General features: G+C 39.1%; 1 protein-coding gene across 6 annotated transcripts in view; it reads left to right on the plus strand.

Annotated features, from left to right (window-relative positions):
* The window catches only part of igsf9bb (immunoglobulin superfamily, member 9Bb), a 133,330-nt gene that overhangs the window by 59,814 nt on the left and 49,186 nt on the right, over nucleotides 1-24,330 (plus strand). For all 6 annotated transcript variants that reach the window (XR_015097383.1, XM_086098332.1, XM_086098335.1 and 3 more), the window contains exons 6-7: nucleotides 3,422-3,563; nucleotides 6,479-6,624. Coding sequence is in view for 5 of the 6 variants with exons in the window: in XM_086098332.1 (XP_085954458.1) it covers nucleotides 3,422-3,563; nucleotides 6,479-6,624 (288 nt within the window). In the remaining variant the exon portion in view is untranslated. The remainder of the gene's footprint in view (nucleotides 1-3,421; nucleotides 3,564-6,478; nucleotides 6,625-24,330) is intronic.

The raw sequence follows: 24,330 nt of genomic DNA on the forward strand, positions 1-24,330 counted from the left end.
AATTATCGGCAATTATCGACCAATTTGACGTCAAACAGATAAACCAGATAATAAAGAAATCTGCCGATAATAATAGAGTTGGTCCATCTGTTGTGGTTGTGGCTCAAGTTGTGCCTATCTCCTCAAGTGCTCCCCTCTCCTATGGTAGTGTTGCATATTTGTGACGTCCTAATACGCGCAACCTTGTGTTCTCAGAAGATGCATCATGGCGACATGGCAGTCGTAGTGCATTGTTTTTTGTTTTGTTTTTTGCACCTATCATTGAGTGGCAGACAATTATGGATGCACAATTATGGTAGCAGTGGTGTTCAAGGCTCTGACAGCTGAGTGGAAAGAAGCTATTACAGAACCTTTCAGGTATTGATGATGCAGAGTCCGATGAAAGCAGGACAAAGATAGCAGTGTGAATGGTCTTTACAATGGCTCATACTCAGCAATCATCCACCCATCTATTTTCTATTCCGTTTATCCTCACTAGGGTCGTTGGTGAGCTGTAGCCTACTCTAGCTGTCTATGGGCAAGAGTGGGGTACACTGAATTGGTAACTGTGTGATAAGGACAACATGCATTATTTAATATTCATATCCCGACTGTAGGTAATTTTATATACCTATAACAATATATATCCTGGTATAGTGTTGTCGTTTTCTCTATTTACATATAAAACACATCATTTACATAGAAAAAAAACAATACACTTGATTAATAAATAAATAATACAAAAAGAAATAAAACACAAATGTTGGACTGCCAAATAAATACCACTCATAATATCTGCCAGCACAGCCAGTCTTTAAACAATGCAATAGTGCAGAATTAAATTAAACTAAATACTATAGTAATAACAAACTGATTCAAGTATTAAAAGGTGCAGTCTCAGTTACGGGTTCTATTTCTGTATTTAACACATACTTAAGGCACACCGTATTATTGGGCGCAGGTATGTTAAAACATAGGCTAGCTTAAAACATGCGTTAGCATGCTTTTACGCTAATACACACTGGTACTCTAGCATGCATTCTAGCGTATGTTTTTAAAAAGGCAGCGGAGCAAAACTTGGATGTACTTTATTGAAGTATTTAACAATGTAAACGGTGCGTTTGGTTGTACTTGAAGTGTTTAACAATATACTCCTTTTTTCCTTTTGATCAAATCTCATCCACAAATCCCTCAAAGTCCTCATCTTCTGTATCTGAAACAAACAGCTGGGCAAGTTCTCCATCAAACACGGCAGGTTCCCTCTCATCATTGTAGTATTGTCAGTCAGTCTCGTTACTCAGAAATGATGCTGGCTTTTGTGAACGCTCGAACAGTAGCGCAAGCAGACACATTAGCCCAAGCATGCACAATCCATTCACAAATTGTGGCGTAACTCGCTCTTATAAAGCGAAAGCACCAAGACGTTCATCTGTATTTTACTACAGGAAATCCGGCCCTGGTTGACATCGTTATCTTTCAGTTGAGTCTTTCGGGTTCTCATTAAGCCTGCCAGTCCTCAACCAGTAACGCTTTCTTGTATATAAGTAACGTGTCGGCGGAAATGCTCCCACACACAGTCAGTCAAGCGGAGCGCTTACTGAAGTCACACACAAGTTGACACATTAAAAAAAAAAGAAAAAAAGAAAAAAATGTAAGACTTTTTAGGTGCCCCTTATAGTTGTGAAAATACGGTATGTGAATAATGCATCCATTGTTTGAATGTGCAAAAGCAAAGGAGAAAATGCCATTTAAATCTAATGCATTATTCAACTAAAATTAAAGTATGCCAAACTGTAAATTTGATAATAAAGAAACTTTTTCTGAGGTCGAATTTCAGGAACACAAATTTGTCAGCTCGTCCTGAAGCCTCTGGTGTACGCTCTGGAGCACCATAAATTACTGTGCAGAGGGAAGTCTTGGCTTCCCTGCTTATGCTGCTGCCCCCATGACCTGACCCCGACTAAGCGGTGGAATATAGATGGATAGAAGGATGGCTAGATAGATACTTTACTTATCCTGTGAAGAAGATTAAATAATGGCCAACCTTCACTGTCGATGAGGCTTTTTCGTCATCAAAGAAATTATTCAGTCTTTTATATCATGCATTTGTTTTCTGTGAAAAACAATTCAACTGAAGGTTTATGACCACATTTACAATTATGTAATTTGAGTCCAACTAGTATTTGACCCCTGAAAATAAATTTTCTTTTTAAACTACCGGTAGTAATACAAAGCCTAAGATAAGCCACTATGTTCAGTTGACCGGTTGTGTATAGTTTATAGCAGAGATGGATTAATAGAGGTCCTCCTTGAAAGCCACTGAGCTGCAGATCAACTAAGAGACTACATTGCCAGCAAATCTCTAACTCTCAGCTGGTTCCAAATAGGGCAGGTTGGCACACATGCGCGCACACACACACACACTGCTTGTCTGGTAAGGGGTGGCAGATGGAAATACTCTGCCTGTTAAAGGATCAGAATGTGGACCACAGATCAAAACTAACATATGGGGCTAGCAATCTGTGTGCGTGTGTGTGTGTGTTGGGGGGATATTCTTGCAGAGGAATAGTAACTGTATGTCATATACCTAAGATGAATCCAGTGTTTGCAAGTTGCTGTAACCAAGTAAGGGTTAACAATATGGTTAGAGTCACATCTAGTTATTTTTTTAAGACACTTAAACTTAAACTTTTCTGAGTGCAGAATAATTGTGATGACTGAATGAATAAATGAAGCAAAACCATGCGTGTGCTTTTAATCTCTTTGCGTCCCCCCGCCCTCCACCCCAAATTTTTTTTCTATGGTGCTGTTGTATCCTTGATAATTGTTGAATGTTTCCTTGTCAAATGTAGATCATGTTACTATGTGTTAACTATAAACATAATTTTATGGGCCAAATGGGCGATTATTTTCCCCTGAAAACGTTATCATCGAAGAAAACCAAGGTTTCCGGTGCTAGTGAAAGTACCCTGAATGCACCATTTGGCTTACGTAGCATTAGCAACTAGCAAGTGTGTAGCGTATGTTATTCTGGTTATTCCGTTGCCTCTCAGCGTCCTTTAAGATGTTTAATGACATTGCAGTTGGAGTTAACTGTAAAACTAAACACACAACGTTAAGAATTACATCCACTGTATATTTAAACATGCTTTGTTTTTAAAACATCGCTAGCCTAGCACTAATGCTAAAAGGGAAGTGAGGATCACATTCAAATGCTAACAGGAAGTTAGCATCGACTTCGGGAGTATTTTTCCCTCAAATAACGAATAGCCACACTCAAGTGCTGTGGGAAAACATACCCACAGGTAAAATAACACTACGCAAAAGCACAATTTTTTCCTAATGTGTGAAAAATTTGTTATTTTAATAGAATTCAGTCGGAGTCAAGGCCAGTAACTTTTCTGTATCCCTTGTATTGTTTCTCATGTGTGTTCTCCGCCAGGCCCTCCGTTCATTGTATCACCACCAGACAACATTACAGTGAACATCTCGCAAGACGCCTTCTTCACCTGCCAGGCGGAGGCCTACCCCCGGAACTTGACCTACACCTGGTTCTGGGAGGAAGACAATGTCTTTTTCAAGAAGTAAAGATATGATGTGGTTCATTATTGTTCATCACATTACCCACATGTGCCTTCTGTTTAGCCTTCTTGTCATGAGTCGCTGTATTCTTTCTTTTCCAGTGCAAAAGAGTACTTGTGAGGCATTATTATAGTGCTAAGGGAGATTCCTCTAATGGCAGTCCATCTGCAGAATTATGTTTCCTTTGGGTGCATTTGTTCTCACTAAAGACCTCTTGTACACCCTCAGTTATAATCACAGCAACCTTGCTTCCATCTAAGGGTTATTTGAGCATAGCATTTTATGCACCGATGACTGCAAAAAAAGTAACAGTATATTCATGTACACTGCACTCACATGGCTGTATATTGATTTGCTAAACACTATTTACAGTATTCTTTCGGTTTCAATAAATTGACCTTTTTTTTCTCACCTTAGAAGTTGAAAATAAGAATTTTTTTTTTACACAATCTTAAAAAAAATGCTAATATGGCAGAAAAAAGAAAGAAAGAAAGAACGGGCTTATCAAAGACCCCACCTAAGAATAATAAACTAACATTTAAAGGGACTACACCATGGTATTTTAAGCCCTTCCACAGTTAACTATTGCCATATAATGATGAAATCTTACCTTTGACACAATCGCGATGTAATTTCTTATGAAATATGAGTTATTTCGATGGCTATTTTTCTTACCCGGAAGTCAAACGCTCGGTTCAGTAAAACCCCGCCTCTCCCTCTGTGGCTGCCGCGCCCCTCGTCTGCTTTGCGCAACGCCCATGAAACATACAGATAGGTTTTAAGCCGATTTTTAAAATGGACTCTAAATTTCATGGGCTGCTAGATCTCTGCGTTTGGTCACGCAAGCCTTCAATTCTTGAATAAACATTTGAAACAAAACAAGTCCTTGCCGCAAGAAATCGGTGAAGAGGAGGGGAGCAGAGAGGAAAAAAGGAGGATGGAAAAAAAATCACACTGTTGCTTATGAGGTGAGTGCACTATCCACTACCCCATCCATTCATTTAAATCTAACAGCACAAATGGTTTACTTGTAGTTTACACCAGTGTCAGCCAATGGATTTTAAGACAGCCAATTGTCATTTCATTGCACTTTAGCATTGCAAATGTGAAGAATAATTGATTGCTTTGAATTCATTTGGACAGAATGTTTATTGATTAAAGGCTACTTTTGTCATTATCCCATGGAGGGAGGTCTCAGAGAAAGTGGGTGTGCATTTCTTCCGCAAAGGCAGTGCGGGGGTGGGGCCGCACGCAATGACGTTAAACCGTGCCAACAGCTCAGAATTTCTCATACAGGGACGAATGAAGAAAAACACAACTTTGGTCATGTTCTTGGTGAGAAATTAGCATTTTAACATGGCTAAAAGCTCCCAAAAGTTAATTTTTCATGTTGCAGTCCCTTTAAATAACAAAAATATATTACCAATCAGAGGTGGCAAATCCAGGTCCAGAAAGTAAAAACCCTACCAGAGTTTGGCTTTAGCCATCAATGCTCGCTAGCTAGCTAGCTAGCTAGCTAGCTCCCTAGCAGGTAAACGAGCACCATAGGGCTAAAGCCAAACTGTGGCAGGGTTTTTACTTTCTGGACCTGGATTTGCCACCTCTGCTACCAATGCTATGTATAGCCTCAACAAACATATCTTCAACATAACTATTACATAATTATTACTTTAACAACATAATTCCATAGCAGCACACATATTAAATTATTAGTAATGCACCGAATATTCGGCCACCTAAAATTTTCGGCCGGAAATGGCAAAAATATGCATTTTCGGCATTCGGCCGAACTAAAATTCAAGCCGAAAGAATATGGCCGAAAGAAGATGTTGTGGTCACGCAAGCAAAAGCAACAACAACAAAAAACGCTCCAAGCAAGTGTCTGTTTGAATTAAACACCAAACCCCGTGTTTGGTGTTTAATGTACCATTCGCTAACATGTCTCTGATTTCTGGTGTGGATGCATTTCAATTTATATTGTGCTTTTTTAACATGCCCATGCTAAATAGGCCTAAATATTTTATAATAATATTATAATTTTAATTAATTCGAATAAATGCAATAATAATAAAAAATTTGCATATTTTTGTTTTTTTTGCTTTTCAGTTTTTTCGGCCAAGCATTATTCAGTTTCAGCCCAAAAAATTTATTTCGGTTCATCCCTACTCTATATACAATCAGTCAAACTTACATAAAAAAAAAATTCAAATGTACAGCAGAGTGATAACGTTTTTCTTGCAGAAGGTGAAACAAATCATTTCAAATTTAAATAAAATGATTTATGTCCACATAAAAGTAACTCACAACGTTTTGTCTGGTTATGGCTGGTTATGAAAGAAGACATTTCAACAGAAAGGCACCAGAGGTGTGGATCTCACTCTGCTTCATCTATTCTTCCGTCCTTTCCTCAGTCTCTCCTTTGGTCTCTTGAGGTCTCCCTAATTTGTTGGAATTTAGATGTTTCTGGGGTTGGTGACCTGGTAGGTAGTAGGTAATGTCTGGTCGGTGCTGGATTTCACTTTCCTTTCTTTCCTTTGATCCTTCCTCGGGTCTCCTGACAACCGCAAGACTCTAGCTGGATTCTGAAGTATTCGGTTTAGGTGAACGGTATGGGATTTTTAATAGGTTTTAGGTGAACTAATGAGTACACAATCACACACACTCACACATGCACACACACACACTGCTGTAACAAAGTGCTAACTAAATAATATATTATCTTGTAATTAGCATTTCTATTTAGCACACAGGAGTCTTTTTACACATTTGTAAAAACATCCAGAGTAGTTCAGAGTGAAAGGTACAATTGTCCTTCCTTTTCTCAGTATGCTCGTGAATAGCATGCACATTATGGATCTTATTGTACAATCAGAGATTAAACTGAATAAACTGTCATTTTTTTCCTTACTTTTCACAGTGACCTAAAGCGCAGAGTCAGTGTTCTGATCGACGGCTCCCTTATCATTGCCCAAGTCAAGCCTGAGGATGCTGGGAAATACACTTGTGCTCCAAGCAACAGCCTTGGCCTACCACCGACTGCCTCTGCTTACCTGACTGTGCAATGTGAGTGACCTGCTTGATAAAGGTGGCCTCCAACTTCTCCTCTCAGCTTCATACATTTGTGCCACCCGAATTTTCTCTGAACTCATACCATAAAAATCATCAATCCATTTTCTTGACTGGTTGTCCTCATTAGAATCACAGGTGAGCTGCAGCCTACCCCAGCTGATTTACTCTCAACTGGTCACCACATTAGGACATACAATTCACATTATCACATGCAACCAAGAACAGAGAGAACATGGACACTCAACACAGGAAGGCATAAGATGATATTTGAACACACAACCGTGAGGCAGACATTCTTTCCAAACTATGGCCCGAGGGTCATTTGCCTTGCATTTTTCAGCTGCTCACGGCGTATAGTAAAAATTATATTTGACGCAGCCCACAAGGCTAGTTTAAAATAAAAAGGTGAATGTGAGCATATGTGTACGATGGCATTTTAGGGCCACGTATGAATATATTATTTTTAGAAGGGGGTCAATATTCCGAGAAAAAAACCTCATAAATTTGCGGCTTTGTAAAGTGGCAAATTTGCGACTTTATAAAGTGACAGATTTGCGGGGGAAAAACTCAGAAACTTACGAGAAATACACGTAGCTTAGCTATAGTCTAATGTGAGGATTTGTTAATGGGACACTGTTAATAAAATGAAAAGACATGATGGAGACGGATTTATTTTTAATTTAAACTTTATTCGTCATACACGGCAGCGAGAGCGACAACACTTCAAGATCCCCTATCAGCTGACTAAACACTAACCAACCAGAAGCTAGCATACATTAGGTAAATGTAAGTGAATGATGGAGATCAGCAGATTCGACAAATCAACTTAGCTACTTGTACAAAAAAATACCAAAATGTATGAATGTGTAAATTCTGGAAACAAATGTACACGTAAATATACATTTTAACAAATTAACTTAAATGCCTGATCCTCAGGGTGTGGACCTTTGTTGCTAGCCGTACCCAACGCTTCAAAGAGCAAATGCTCAATATCATATGGTTAATCTCTGTTAAAGCAATTACTATCTCCTTATTTGAAAACCCGACCGAAAAGTATTGGCACAAACATCCGAGTAGTACGCTACATGTGTTTGTTGTAAGTTTCTGAGTTTTTTCTTGTAAATCTGCTACTTTATAAAGTGGCAAATTTGCTAGTTTTTTCTCGGAATATTGCCCCCGCCTTGTAAATTTTTTTTGATTTTATATGTGGCCCTAATATGCCGTCGTATAGTGTGAGAAGGGAGTGTGTCAAAAAACTACACTCTAAAAAGAGAATTGTTGAATTAATTTAAGATTAAACAGAATTGTTGACCAACTTAATAAAATTGCTTCAAGTGGTAACACTCGATTGATTAAGTTAATCCAAAGTGAATATATTAAATTTAATGAACTCATAGTTAATTATTAATATTATTAATATTAATTAATTAATATATTGATTAATTTAATTTAATCTTGTGTTACCACTTGAAGCAATTTTAAGTTAATTAATTCATTATTAATTAAGTTGGTCAACAATTCTCTGTTTAATCTTAAATAGAGCAGGAGTGCCCAAACCTTTTTGCCCCAAGATCTACTTTTCAAGCAGCCAGCCTCCTGTGATCTACCTTTTTTTGTTGTTGTTGTTTGGTGGGAAGGGGAGGGTGTCCTCGACATAACTGCGGCTTAACGATCACGTGACTCATCCAGAACGATGCTTTGGTGACAACTTTCGTGTGAAAAATAACTGCTGTCCGGTCAACTGGGATTTTCCTTCACCTTTCTCTTTCTCAGCTCGCAGAGAGATAAAAATTGGCGATAACTTGCCACGGGACCGATGATGGGATGACGCCATTTTATTTATTATTTTTTTAAGGTGGCACTTTTTTTTTAGGTCGCACAATGCCATGAGATCTACCAATACTGCCTTCGATCGCGATCGACACATTGAGCACCCCTGCTGTAGAGCTTTTCTAGATAAACAAATATACAAATAAATTATTTACAACTTCAAAACACTGCTGAATAAAGATAATTCAATTTTAAAAGCAAACATTGTTTGTTCCATTTTCTTCTTTGTGCCCACAGCAGTTTGCTCTTTGTTTGCTTCTAAATGTGGAGATGAGATTCAGCTGCTCTTTAGTGCAGGGGTGGATCTAACTAATCGAACTACTTATCACCATTAAACAAAGCAGTTTTGTTGCAGGTTTTTTTTTTCAAAATAACTGGAGGATAAAAACAATAAATAATTGCTTGCTTGATTGGTTTCAGTGTGTTTAATAAATTAAAGTCAAAGAATTTCAAAGTGTTCCTTGCAACTGTCCATTTTTTTTTGTATTAGTTTGGACACAACTGTTCCAAAAACTAATGTAGCATGCTGCACTGCGTAAGTTATATTACATGGAATTTTGAAATCACTGAATTCCAAATCTATTCGTATTGTTTGCTAATTGCATTTTACACATCATAGTCCAAAACTGAACAATCCAATTTGATCATAATGGTAAATAGAGTTCACTTACTGTATATCACTTTATCAACACCATATATATATATATTTATATATATATATATATTTATTTATTTATTTATTTATTTATTTTTTACCAAGCCTCATATTCACATTTTGGAAAACAAAATAATTTATTTTAACCTCCAGGATCCCTCGCAGTACACTGGCAGGACTCGGGGTTTTTTTTTTTGGGTGAAGTTTTAAATGTATTCATGTTCTTTTTTTCGCAACTTTATTTTTGCACAGTTTTTCATTAACAAACACACAACATGCAAACAAACCAAGAACCCCCACTCCCCCTCCCTCCCATGCTCTTAACAAAAAGAGTGGTCAGACAGGTCACAGCTTTAAACTCAATGGTAATCTGAGTTTGTTATAAACAAGTTGTAATAATCAGCTATATCTTGTCACATTTTTCATTTTCTTTCGGGCAGTAGACAGCTTGTATCGTAGTTTCTATAAAGGCAAGAAAGACAGTATTTCCCTCAACCACTGCAAGTACAATGGGGCTAAATTTGTTTTCAAATGAAAGAGTATAAGTCTGCGTGCTAGCAGTGAAGCAAATGTCAAAGCATTTGCTTGCAAATTTGAGATTCTACAGCACGTGGGTGGTACACCAAAAATGCTGTATGATATTCTGGCCACAAATGGTGGAAAATACAATAAATATTTGTCTCCAGTAGTCATTTAGGGAAGTACATGACCAAAACATATGTCCAATCGAGGCCCACCATGGACAACTAGGATTCGTAGTGGGAAAGATTTTTGATAATTTATCTCTTGAATAATGCAGGAGATATAGTACCTTGAATTGCAGCAGACCGTGTCGTACACACAATGATGAGCTATGAATATGTTTTAAACATTGTTGTCTCACATTTTAGTTTTATCACATGTTATTGGTTTCAAATTGATGATTTTTGGGTGGTAGGAATAGAAATGAGGGAAACCTTTTACTGGTGAAGCTGCGTAGTTGAAAAAAAACTAAAATAGTGGGATCTAGGTATATTATGGATACTTTCAAATGTTTCAAATGAGATGAACACATCGTCAGAATACAAATCATAAAAAAATACCAATCTGTTCCTTTGCCAAAGTTGAAACGTCTTGTCAAGCCGAGATGGAGGAAAAAAGTGGTCTGCTACAGGGAAATACCTACTATACTGCTTTAAATCCAAATGTCTCCTTAACGGCAGGCATATTCTAAGTGAGGCTTAAACAACTGGGTTAGATCCATGCATGTTCTGTCGTACTAGCTAGCTAGCTGGTTCAAAATTAGCTAGTGTTAGAGTAGACAATATTAAGTATTGTACTCTTTGCGTGTTCAATTAACTGAATGGTGAGATCCTGGTGAAGAAGTCCCTTTGCAAAGGTATCAAAAGCTTTTGATTGACAACAATTGAACTCTCAAGCGGTTTGTTCAGAATTGTGTGCTCGGCTTTCCGTCACATCATCATTTATTGAGAAAAGTGGGAGACTCGAAATCTCCGCCCATCAGCCCACAATACACTTGGTTACAACTCAGTGAATACAAGAGAATCTGTTCCCATGGGTATAAATCAGATTAGAAGAAAAACAATAATAATAAGCCTGACTCCCTTCCGACCGGCAGAGACCGGCCCTCCCATTATTCGATAGCGAATGAATGTACAAACCCGTTGCCCTTACTCATGAAAGTAACACAGATAAGAATACAATTCTATTCATTGAGCCATACTGAGTTAACATAATTATACCTACATCTACATAGCTATAACTAAATACAAAATGGTTAAAATATAAAGTAAAACAGTAAAAATGTTAACAAAGTTAACATTCCTTCAATTGGGCTCTCAAAAGAGCCCAAAACAAACATTTTTACAAAAAGATGCCAGCAGGATCCTCGTCCCTCTCATTGGATGCGATAGAAGACACGTATGGTTTAGCAGAAGCCACCATCATATGAGAGGACATATTTTGCACATCATGTTTTTCAATAGCAGTGGTAATAAGTCTTTGGCAGAGAGAACGAATACACGGTATTAAGCAACATCCACAAATCGTTAATAATGCAGTGAAAACAGCCGCAGATATCAAAATTGAGGAAATCAAAGCTTTATAGCGGCCAAACACATTCATCCAACTATCCCATACAGAAGTATCTACACCGGATTGCTCTTTCATTTTCTTATTGAGTGTTTGCAGCCCTTCAATTGCAATTGTCAGACTTCCATCTGGAGCAGTATTGTTAGGAATAAAAGTGCAACACTGATCTCCAAACATTGAGCAAACTCCGCCCTTCTCTGCCAGTAACATATCTAGTGCAATTCGATTTTGGAATGTCATCAAAGATGTGGCGGCTAACTGGCCGCGTACAGCCTCAAAGCCAGACTGAGTCCAATTTCCTAGCCTTTGTACATTATAATATATATAATTAATTCTATCTACATTTTTGTTTATGGTGCACCACCAGCAAATTACAGATTCGAATCCTGAGAGTACTTGATCAGTTAATTTGTATTCATCTGGCACACCTCTTGGTACTCCAATTGCATCAATGTAGGTGGGAACATTCTGCTCTTGCCAAGAATGTCGTTTGGTCCTCTGAAAATAAGGAGGTTTTGGTTCCCAATTATCAATCATTTGTAACAGGTTATCAATAGAGATGGGGTAGATTTGTACTGGCATGAGAAGGGTTATGAGGGCACAATATCCTTTTGTATTTAAAGGCAACTTGTCAAATATTCTGTTATCACCGCACCACCAGTATATGTCCGCCCTGGATCGTGGTTGGAACTTCTGTCCCACATCTACTATTGACACACACTGAGTGATGTAATTTAGTTCCCCCAACTGTTCTCCAGTACCTGTCATTTTAATACATGAAAAATTACCATTTGCAACCATTTGTTTGAAAATACTGGTTTAGTTTTCTGCCAATCGACGAGGGGATACACCTTATCCCATTTCGAGCATTTGACATTGGGGACAGCCTTATTCATTAATTCCATTACACAGTGATCATCTATTTTAGCCGGAATGATTCTCAATAAAGGACGCGGACCTACACATACCACACAGTTGTTTTTATCAGAGGCTCGAGCCGCTTCGTTCGCCAATAATAGCCAATTGTTACTGCCCCCGGAAAATCCTGTTGTAACCCGAAACCTCTCTACTATTCCCTCAGTTGGTACGCTGACCGCCTTCACTCCGCTCTCCATTGTGTAGTTAGTCATTTTTGGCTGTTCTGAATTACTCATTGTTTTATTTACGCATACTAAAATGGGGAAATATGGGTCATGTCCGGAGAACCAGGCCCACAACAGAAATCCAAAACAGGAGGCGTTATCAATTGTTGTGTTAGGCGACCGTAATTTACCTTCTGGAAAAATAAAGGTCATATAGAGTCGACCCCCCATATTACGCAATGTTATTCTTTTGCTAAAGAAGATTGCCTCCTCACTAGTTCCCGGACGCCAGTATCTTCCATCCTGTGTTGTTATTAGAGCATTCCAATCTCGTTGTACATGTCCTGTCAAATACCACCAGTAATTTATCCAATCTTCCCCCTTAGTCTGTCTCCCCCTACCAAATCCCTTTAAGGATTTAATAGGAATTTTAACAGAAGTGTTTGTATTTGGAGCAACTGTCACAGCAATTGATGTATTATAAATCCAGAATGTGACCCAGGGATTATATGGAGACTTAATACTTCGCTTAATACGATACGTTGTAATTGCGTTCAAAGTTGTGTCAAAAGGCTGACAAAAATACCAAGTCAATATGAAAAGAAATGTCGCGATACAGCAGACGGATATATGTTTCTGCTTTGAAGCCATCTTGTGATGAAGTTCTTTGTTGAATGAAAAAAGTGACGCAATAGTTTTTTCTCTTCTTTAAGAATCTGGGGTAGACTACCCAAATTCTTCGATTTGTCACCGGGATTATTCTGCCCGAAAATGTGACTCTTCGTGGAATGATTGCCCAAGAAAAGGCACTTGACTTGATCTTAGTTGACTGATGTCCTCAAACGGCAGCTCCGGAACCGGGCACGGATTCAGCTGACGTGGCTCCCAGGTCAGGACATCCGGTGATCACAAGTCGGATTGCTGAGCCAGCAGGTGTCCCGGCCGGCCTGGTAGATGACAGGTGGTACCAGGTGTCCCCCTTCTTATGCAAGCGCACTGCACAAGACGTTCTTTCAGTTACCCGGTGAGGGCCCGTCCATCTGGGGAAAAAACATTTTCTCTTAGTCACCTTTAACCACACATATTCACAATCATTTATTTCTAAAGGAGCAACTGGCCACTTTTTTGTTAGCTTAGAAAATGTAGATACTAATTGTTTTAGTATCGGAGGTCCTTCAATGTGTGACTCTTCCAGCGGCATATTTGGAGCCGGAAATGGTCTGTTTTTGTGACCTTCAAATGGAGTCCAGCCTTTAGCTGAGTTTAATGACATTCGCACATTCATTAGTGCAATTGGAAGGGCTTGTAGCCAATTCAAATTTGACGAGGCCAGTGCTTTAGCTAATTTTTCTTTAATATTTCTATTCATTCGCTCAACCTTTCCTTGAGATTGAGGATGATACACTGATCCAAAAGTGTGTCTCAGCCCCAATGCTTGTTCTACTTCCTGTAGATGTTTATTTTTGAAATGAGTCCCATTGTCTGATCTAATTTTTCTGGGAAACCCATGTGATGGTATATAATGATTAATCAAATGTTTTACCACAACCTCTGCTGTCTCAGATTTACATTGATATGCCTCCGGCCATCCGGAAAAGGAATCCACAATTACCAACAAATATCGGTATCCTTCCACTGGTTTAATCATATCTGTAAAATCCATTGAGATTACTTGTCCTGGAGCAGTCACTTCTGGATCATGAGTGCCAGGAGGAGGTTTGGATGTCATTTTACTGTTAAATTTGTTACAAACACTGCAGTCCTGCAGTTCATTTTTAACAATTTGTCTCATGTAAGGATGCCACCAGTTACATAATCGTCTCATTATTTCCTCTGTGCCAACATGGCACAGTCCATGGGCTTCAGAAATGAGATTTTTTAGTTGTTTCTGCGATGGGATATATTTACCTTATTTCCGCCATATACCTGTTTCATCCTTTTGTCCGCCTTTTGCCAGCCACACACTCTGTTCTTCCGGACTGGCCTTCTCCTGCCACAGCTTAATTGTTTCTATGGTTAGTTCTTGTCCTATTTCATCTTCGCTCACCATCAATTGAAGTGTTGGGCTGTAGCCCGCTGCTAGTTTTGACGCCTTATCTGCTGAATCATTTCCTTCTGACACAAAATCATTCTTTTTTGAATGTCCCCTACATTTAATCACAGCAACCGCTCTGGGCAATAGCAAGGCGTTTTTTAGATCAAAAATATCTTGATGGTGTTTGATCGGCGACCCTGAAGCAGTCATGAAATCATTTCTTTGCCATTCTTTTATGGCTGTGTGTATCACTATATGTGCATACGCAGAGTCAGTGTAAATGTTCACAGTCTTGTCTTTTGCTATTCTTAATGCAGCTGTTACTGCCACTATTTCTGCTCTTTGAGCTGACTGTGGCCCTGTGAGTCTATCTGCCACTCTTAAGTCAAAAGTTGTTCCAATCATCTGTGTTACTGCAAAACCTGACTGGAGTCCATCATTACCCTTAAAACAACATCCATCAGTAAAAAACGTCATTTCTGCGTCGTCTATTAGGATGTCGTAAAGGTCATCTCTCAGTGAGTTTTCTTCCAAAACACACTGAGTGCAGCAGTGGGATTGTCCCTCCAACATGCCTTCTGCCATGTTAATTCCCTCATGTACAAACAAAATGTGAGGTTGTGTCAGGACTGATTCAATCTTTCTCTGTCGTCCCCCCGTCATAGTAAATGCTTGGCTGGTTACGTACTGCACTGTACTATGTGATATACGTACTGTAAGCGGGTGATGTAGCACAATATGAGATGTTTTCTGAATCAAGCGAGCTAGTGCTGAAGCAAAAGCTGCACAAAGAGGATGACGCTGTTCATATTTCTCAAGAGGTGTTGACGCATAAAGACAAACATGTCTATTACCATCTTCCCCCTTTTGAAAAAGAACAGCCGACACACTGCTGGATTTTTCAGAAACATCAAGGAAAAACATGTTTTTGTAATCAGGGACGACAAGAGCCGCTGCCGATGACAAAAACTGTTTCAGCAGAACAAAATAGTTCTCAGCAGCTTGTGTCCAATTTAGAACATGCGACAGGTTCCTCATTCCTTTTTCATTTACTAATTGTCTGAGAGAGTGAGTCAGTTCCGCAAAATCCGGAACATGATGTCTGGAGTAGTTACACAGACCCAGAAAAGCCAACATTTGTTTCACATTTGTCGGTTTGGGATGATGCAAGATGTCATCTTTGTGTGACGGAGAAATACCTGTTCCATGCTTTGATATAAGCCGACCCAGGAAAGAAACCTGAGGTTGGGCAATTTGGAGTTTGTCTTTGGAGCACTTCAAACCCACCGAAGCCAGGTGGCTCAAAAGGAGCTGTGTAGCTTGTAGGCAGGACTCCTCAGATGGTGCCGCTAGGAGTAGATCATCTACATATTGCACCAAAAGAACATCAGTAGGAAGTTGGAGAGTTGACAGCAGCTGTCGAAGGGAAGCATTGAAAACTCCAGGAGACAAAACAAAACCCTGTGGTAGCCGGGTATAGGAGTAACACTCATCATTCCATGTAAATGCAAAATACTTCTGCATAGACTGGTGAAGAGGGATACAAAAAAATGCATTTGCAAGATCAATGCAGGTGAAATGCGTATGCAATGGAGTAATTTGTGACAGTGCAGAATGCGGATTTGGCACCGGGAGTGCAGGTGTCAAAACTTTAGCATTAATAGCTCGGAGATCATGCACCATTCGAAATTTACCAGTACTTTTCTTTTCCACTGGGAGAATAGGAGTATTATAGGTAGACTTATCAATTTTACAAAGTACCCCCGCTTTCAGCAAACCCTCAATTGTTACTGAGATGCCAAGTCGCCCTTCATTTTTCATTTTATTTTGTTGCACCCAAACGGGGTCATGTTTCAATTCAAAAGTTACTGGAGCAACATTACACAGGCCCACATCAGTCGGGTCAATCGACCACAGTGCAGTAGGCAAGGTTCTCAACATGTCACCAGCAAACTCGCTGTCAGATGTCTCCCTCCCATGATGCCGATCCAAAAGTTGATGTTCTAAAACAGACATGGAGGCAAACAAGTCAGATTTAATCCAATAGGCATCAAGAGATTTGGAATACAATAAATCTGTGTGTATAGAGTGTTGCCAATCAGTTGCTCTTGTGCAGGCCAGGACAAATGGACCCAAATCTTTTGCCGTATGCCGGGATGACACCATCAGTGAAATATGAGAATGACATGCCAGCATGGATTCATCAGGTGGTTCCGCCATCTTGTACCACCGAGATTGTTCTTCAGTCAGATTAACAGAAAATGCCACGCCGGGTTTTCCTGCAAACAAATCACCGACACGCAACTCCCAGGCGTTGTCAGCAACTGTACTGAAAGCTTCACTGTATATCTCATCACTTCTCCTGTCATAGAACAATGTGCAATGCATACAGTCAGAAACCATCTCATATGATCTTAGATTTCTCACCCAAGAAGACCATAGCTTCCAAAAGTTCTCAGCGTCCCTCCAGCCGGAAGAATCAGTGTCAACTTTTGCCCAGTAGATGTCAGCAGGGGTGCATGTCATGGCGTTTTGAGGCATCACTGCAAGCTGGGTGGAGACGTTGGATGCGGATTCACCATTACAGTGATGAGTGTGTCCGTCTGGGAACTGAAGTGTAATTCCGTCCGGTCCACACTGGATCAATGGAGCAGTTTTTATGAGAAGATCCCTTCCCAAAAGATTCACAGGACAATTCGGAGCATAGACAAATTCGTGCAAAAAAGTCTGTGAGAAGCACTGTGTGTGAAGCGGAGATGTCATATGCAAAACAGTCTGTTCTCCCTTAAATCCAACGAGCGAAATACCATCCGTGGTGAGCGTACTGTCAGGTGGCAATTTCATAATGGTAGAATGTCGAGCTCCAGTATCTACCATAAATGAAAAAACAGTTCCGCTTACCGTCATGTCAATCATTGGCTCCTGCATGCCATGACATGTGAATTCAGGATCCAGTCATTGCGGAAACTGTCCACCAGGTGGCGGCAGGAACTGTTGGTAAGGCACAGGAGCGTAATGTTGTTGTTGTGATGCCGGGCGTGTGGAAGGGCCCCATGAGCCACGTCCCCTTTGCCGGTAGGAGCCTCGTCCTCTCTGTTGACGCCTCCCCCGTCCCCGCACACGTGGGAACTGCCGGCAGGCATTTGCCCAGTGCCCAGAATGGCCACAACTGAAACACTGGTCTTGGTGAGGAAAAGGCTCTGACTGATACAAAACACACCCTCCCATGACATTTTCAGATGATGACATTTCAGCAGAAGCCGGAGGAACAAAATCCTCCTGTTTTTTTAAAGTCTGCAATTGTAAAATCGCCAATTGTTTTTCAGTACTTAAATGTTTTTCAGTTTTTGATTCGACATCTTTTGCATACCTTCTCAAATGGTGTTTCAGATGAGACAACCACCTGTCATGGTCGGTTCCAGGCAAATCCGGATTCGCGTCCATAGCCTGCACAACAGACTTAGGCACACCCCTTAACACCGCAGCTCGAAATATTTGTGAATACAGTGCAGAATCATTTGGCAAGTGGCCAGTCTTTAAAGAAAAGTCCACAAGAGCACGGTCAATAAACGCCGCGGCCTCTTCGTCAACTTTGGGAGCAAATATCAAGTCAGAGATGACAACTTCAGGGAGTGGAAACAATTCGCCAAGTGCTCCAAACAGCATTAAATAATTATCACGTGATAATGCCTCACCGTCACACAAAGACGACATTACTGAATTAGTCAACAACACTTCGAGTTGAGACAGAGGACATGCTTGTGTCAAAAGCGTACGTATATCTCCTGCAGTTAAAATCTGCCCAGTGACTTCCCTCTGAAGCGACCTCAGCCAATTCTCTCCTCCCGTCTGCATCGGAGGAAGTTTTTTTACAAGCACGCACAAATCAGATGGCAAATAGGGTCTGTATACAGTAGCTGAATTACCGGTGGCTGGATCCACCTTCATCAACATGGGCGCTTGCAACACCCCTTTCGATCGGGTTACAATTTGTTCAGGAATAGCCTCTAGGAGGTTATCGGATGCGCTAAAGCCACGTTGTCTCACGACGTCACCAACAGCACATGTCAGATCAGCTAACTGTTGTCGAATCTCTACAATTTGACAGCTCTTCGTCAATGCATCAGAAATTTCATTAGTCATATCAAGTTCATGTCGTTGAAACAATTCATCACGTTGCGCCCTTAATAAGCGTTCTTCTTCTGTCAATTGTTCGTTCGCAACCTCCACAAAGCGAGAAAGAATCACACGCCATTTGTTACGAATAACCTGGGGCACTTCAGCGTGTCTAGACAGTTCCAATTGAAAAGCACCCGCTTGGTTCAATTTTGCTTGCGGAACATCCTTCATCATCAATATTTCGTTTAATTTACTCTCCAATCGTGTCACAGAAGCGCTTACGCCAGCTGCTAAGCCGTCAGCCGCAGCCTGTAAATTAGCTCGAATTGGCCGAGAATTTATATCACATTTTCCACCATTCCAATCCACATCGTGATTACCACCATTCACCTTTAAAATCGGCGCTTGCAAATTCTGTGGCATTTGAACCGCAGTTTTGTACGGTAATTCAGTAAACGGGTTGATAGCTTCCACAGGAGCTGGAGTCATTTTAGCATCATTAGCAGCATTTGCTAAGGCCCCCCGAGCGGGTTTTACAGAACTACCCAAAGCCAACAGTCTAGCATTGCACATCAATTTATCCACTTTTTTTTCGATTTTGTCTAACTCTCCGTCCATTCAAAGAAAATACAAAAGTCTGACGTACCATTTTGTCCAGCGAAAGCCGTTTTTTCACGCATGCCATTTCCACTGCTTTCATCAAAGCTACCAAACAAACAGTGGATGTCAAAGGTGGAAACCATCCTTTGTCACAGCCTGCCGTTGTCCAATCCATTATCAGCTTTTTCATTTTCCGTCGATGTTTCTCGGGCATTGCTTCTGCAGCAACATCAAATGCGGTCTTAACTTGTATATCTAGACACAGATTCCTGCTATGGACCGGAAGCGCATTCAGGTCAAACCATTCTGTATCCCGGTCAAAAACGCCCTCCATTTTGTTTGTAGTTTTTTATGTTTACTTCCGGCTTCTATTCTACGCAAGTAGTATTAATATTTATCAATACAGTGACGTCTCACTTTTAGTATTAATAGTTCAATATGTTAACACATATGGCCACACAACAGACACACATAAGAATCACGTGACCTCTCGTTTATACACAGCGGTTATCCAATCCCGCTGAGCTAAACTGTTCTCCCTATATTGCAAAATTTTTGCAAGGCGCTTATTTTCAAACTAATTATCACGCGCTATCGAATCCACCGTAGAACAAAAGGAATTCATACGGTAATCCTGACCCCAAAACTACAATTTGTAGAAACGCCAAAAAATCAAATAAAAGACACGTAATCTCTCGATTGCAAATACAGTAAGATAAATCCAATTATTACTGTAATCAACCTGGACCCCTCAATACTGTTCAATTTCAAACAGGCGCTTTTTCAAAAAACATATTACGTGTTACGAGAACTTTCACACCAAGAGCCATGAACAATTATGATACTCGTCCTCCAATTCGGCCAAAACTGCTTAAAAAACAGAAGCGCATACCATAATCTTCGCGATCCCTAGTAAAAAGAAAGACTTTTTACGTCATCCGGCAAACCCTTTTATTCTTCGTAGCGTTGACGAAAAACAAAACAAATTAACAAATTAAATACACTACTTCTTCCCGTATAAAAAAAGCTTCATCTCTCAACAGGCTGCATTTACGTCACTTAAAAATGCACCACCCCACGACGTGTTTAGTTCAATATCGTCAGAATTATATCAACTCACAATAAAACGACATCAAACTACAACTTGTTCACACAGATCTCATTTAAAATTTTAGACAATTTAGAAGACGAAAAACCGGCTATAGCGCCACCAAACAGACAGAATTTCTCTACGTGGATAAAAATCTCCACTTACCGGAATTAATATGGCGCCAGAAATTCCGCCCGTTGGGGAACGCCGCAGCCTGCTCTACGTCAATAACGCCACCATCCGTTAGAATTCAGCGTCGGGGATCACCATTTGTTAGAGTAGACAATATTAAGTATTGTACTCTTTGCGTGTTCAATTAACTGAATGGTGAGATCCTGGTGAAGAAGTCCCTTTGCAAAGGTATCAAAAGCTTTTGATTGACAACAATTGAACTCTCAAGCGGTTTGTTCAGAATTGTGTGCTCGGCTTCCCGTCACATCATCATTTATTGAGAAAAGTGGGAGACTCGAAATCTCCGCCCATCAGCCCACAATACACTTGGTTACAACTCAGTGAATACAAGAGAATCTGTTCCCATGGGTATAAATCAGATTAGAAGAAAAACAATAATAATAAGCCTGACTCCCTTCCGACCGGCAGAGACCGGCCCTCCCATTATTCGATAGCGAATGAATGTACAAACCCGTTGCCCTTACTCATGAAAGTAACACAGATAAGAATACAATTCTATTCATTGAGCCATACTGAGTTAACATAATTATACCTACATCTACACAGCTATAACTAAATACAAAATGGTTAAAATATAAAGTAAAACAGTAAAAATGTTAACAAAGTTAACATTAGCTAGCTAATGCTTGCTAAGATCACCGTCTCTTGAGGCTCGAGGGCTCTCTCTCTCTCTCTCTCTATGTATATATATATATATATATATATATATATATATATATATATATATATATATATATATATATATATATATAGCTATCTATCTCTATCTCTTTCTCTCTCTTAATGCAGTTTATTGAGTGAGGCACTTTTGTAGCGCAATAAATAGAAATGACCAATTCAAGGAAACAACAAAGAGGTACCGTCCCATTTATGTGAAATATGTACACCATGTCAAAAAATATGCCTCATGTTCTCCCCGCTTAAGACACTCTTAATGATCCATCACTCATTGCAAGAAACTACAGAAAATATACAAAGGGTTTTGACAGTTGGACACCGGAATGGCAATACTGTACTGACACTGGCGGTGGTCAAGGCAACAGATGTTTTGCATTCCCTCACTCGCCTGCCTCTTCAGATTGTTATACATTAGCGTGTGCTGTGTGTAACAAACAGAAGCAGGCAACACTAGTCTTAGGAAAGAGGGAGGCAGGGAGGGAGGGTGAGAGATGGGATTACATCATCGCTGTTAAAGCAGGTATGTTTCTCTGTTAGACTACAGAGGGCTCTCTCTTTCTCAATCTCTCACTCTTTCTTTTTCTCTCTCTTTCTCGCTCTCTCTCCCTCTCTCTCTATACTATTTCTCAATTCTACATTCAGTATGATTTTTTTTTAAATCATATTCCGTTTAAATATTTTTCCCACAATTTCCCACTATTGCTATGACAGCAGAGCATAGCATTCTCCCAAGGTACTTTCCAGTGAATAACAGTATTTTGCAGTGGGCACCAGCGGGTTGTGAGCGATAGCGATCCTGCGAGCAATAGCTGTGTCTGTGAGCTATTTTTAGAAACTTGGCTGATATTCTTGTCTGTGATGGTGCGAGCAGCACTCCTCTGGGCTCTTTATGCCAGAGTGCTGCCAAGCTGGCGGTTTGAACTTTGGAGGTTACAAATTTAATCTGGCAATAGCACAACAATGTCTTTATTCGCTCGATTCCACCTAACACAACCTAAATGTTTTCCCAGCTCCACTCTTTGGCAATACCAGATGTCGTTATCATGCTCACAGTCACATCGACTCCTCCACTCCTACCTCCTCTGCTGGCTTCTCTCAACCTTACGTCATCTGTAACATCGCTCTCTCTCTCTCTCTCTCTCTCTCTCTCTCTCTCTCTCTCTCTCTCTCTCTCTCTCTCTCTCTCTCTCTCTCTCTCTCTCTCTCTCTCTCTCTCTCACATCAAGCTTGTGCTCCACCTTACTTTCTGTCCTTCCACCGCCACACCAATACTATTCACTCAATTTTACCACCCTCCTCCTCTTACTCCCACCACCTTTCTTCTTATCTTCTTATTACTTTGAATATATCTTCTTTGACCTAATTTAGGTTGCATTTTTGTCCCTCTTACCAATTTTTTATATTTTTGGGGTCAAAATAATTTTGCTGCCCTTCTTGGGCTCTGCAAACCTTTAAGGGCTGTAAAAATATTTTTAGTAAGGGTTGACACTTGCCTTAAGGTCAATCAAATGCACTTTCATCTATTAGCACACTCATTCTATTAGTACTGAAAAAAATAGGCAATGATTGAGTGTTGGTAAATGTTTAGATAAGGAGGTAGATAAATGATTTATATTAAAACATTTCCAACACCAGCTTCAAATTGTATGATTAGATCCTGGCAACGTAAATGTGTTCTTTACTGGACATAATCAATATGTGAAGCACTATAAGTGCATTTTTGGACCGATGAATTTAGTATAAAAATAAAAATAAATTATGAACTATGAACTGAATTAGATAATTTTAAAATTTGTGATCTGAACTTTGAACTTGATGAACATGTTCAGAGTGACACTGATGAACATGTTCAGACTGAGCTAATAATTTGCTCTGCTGGGATGGAATTCATGTCTCATTTAATACATTTTTCAAACTACTCAAAATAGATTTACAGTATTATATTTAAATAAATAAAAAATACATGTATTTATTAACATAGGTCAGGAGTTCTGAGAAATGTAAAAAGTCATAGGTCCACAGCACGTGCGTGATGCAGAATTTTAATTTTAATAAAAAAAAATTAAAATGTTTTTATGGGACTGGGTGTACCGTACAGTAATAATCAGGAGTTACTGGAAGGCACAAAAACATTTATTTTCAGTATCAAACTGATTCTTTCTTATGGAAGACCAAAAATGCCAAAATAAAAAAATAATAAATACAAGTCTAAATCAAATTAGATATAACAAATGTAAAAAATAAAAACAAGATTTATATAAATGGAAATTTAAAAAATAATTATTTAATTAATCAATTTTTTAAATACTAGAGCTGTTATACGATAAAAAAATATAATTAGACTAATCACAGCTTAGAATTTTGATTAATCATAATTAATCACTTAATTAAAAAGGCTTTTCATCAACCTTTTTTGCCTGCCAAATTTGAAGAGGTCCTGCTATGTGTTAATTATTTCGACATTTATTGGTATGAGGACGTCTTCAACATTTTTTGATCCACTGCACACTCTCATCCTCCTATTTTTCTAATCAGTTTATTACTTGGATCATTTAAAATAACCCATTACTTGCATAATAAAAAAAATAAGAAAAACACAATATTTTGACATGAACAAATATTCAGAATGTCATACGCAAACATTTATTAAATGCTTTACTTTAATGTATTTAGTTATGTTTATTGGTCAAACACAACCTGTGCTACCTTTAAAGTAACCATCCGCTGTCAAGCTAAAGGACCATCTGCGGTCAAAATTAATAGTGTGATTAATCTGTGTTAATACATGATTAATGCGATATTTTTTTGTGATTAATCAATGAGTTAACGCTTTAACTTTAACAGCACTATTAAATACGCGTAATGAGTATGTGAATGTTCAATGGCTTTAATTGCTTTTTCATCATTTCTCAGCTTCAAAGTAGCTTGTTTTTCACAGATAAACAGCAAAAATGCACTATATCATGTAGCTGTTTAATATGGATAAATTAAGTGAGAAATTATACAACAGAGAGTAAAACAACTAACAACAAAAACAAGTTAAAATGATAGTTGCTAAACTAACACATTCTGTAACTGTTTAAACATAATTTGTACAGTAGTTTAGGGCTGTATCTATCTTATTTTAATTATTTGTTCATTTGTAGATTATTTTGTTGATTAATTGATGATTTGGATAATCCCTTTATTCAAAATGAAGACATAATTTCTAATTGACGTGCAGAAAATGAACAAACATAAATGAATTATGATTCAGTTCCTGGTTTGGCCCGTAAGATGTTGTTAAATAGGCGCAAATGTTGATCATCCAAAGTAAAAGGAAATGTTT

Source organism: Leptonotus elevatus, chromosome 16, assembly GCF_054856555.1.
Source record: "Leptonotus elevatus isolate MCC_2025b chromosome 16, RoL_Lele_1.0, whole genome shotgun sequence".
In the NCBI taxonomy this organism is placed as follows: domain Eukaryota; kingdom Metazoa; phylum Chordata; class Actinopteri; order Syngnathiformes; family Syngnathidae; genus Leptonotus; species Leptonotus elevatus.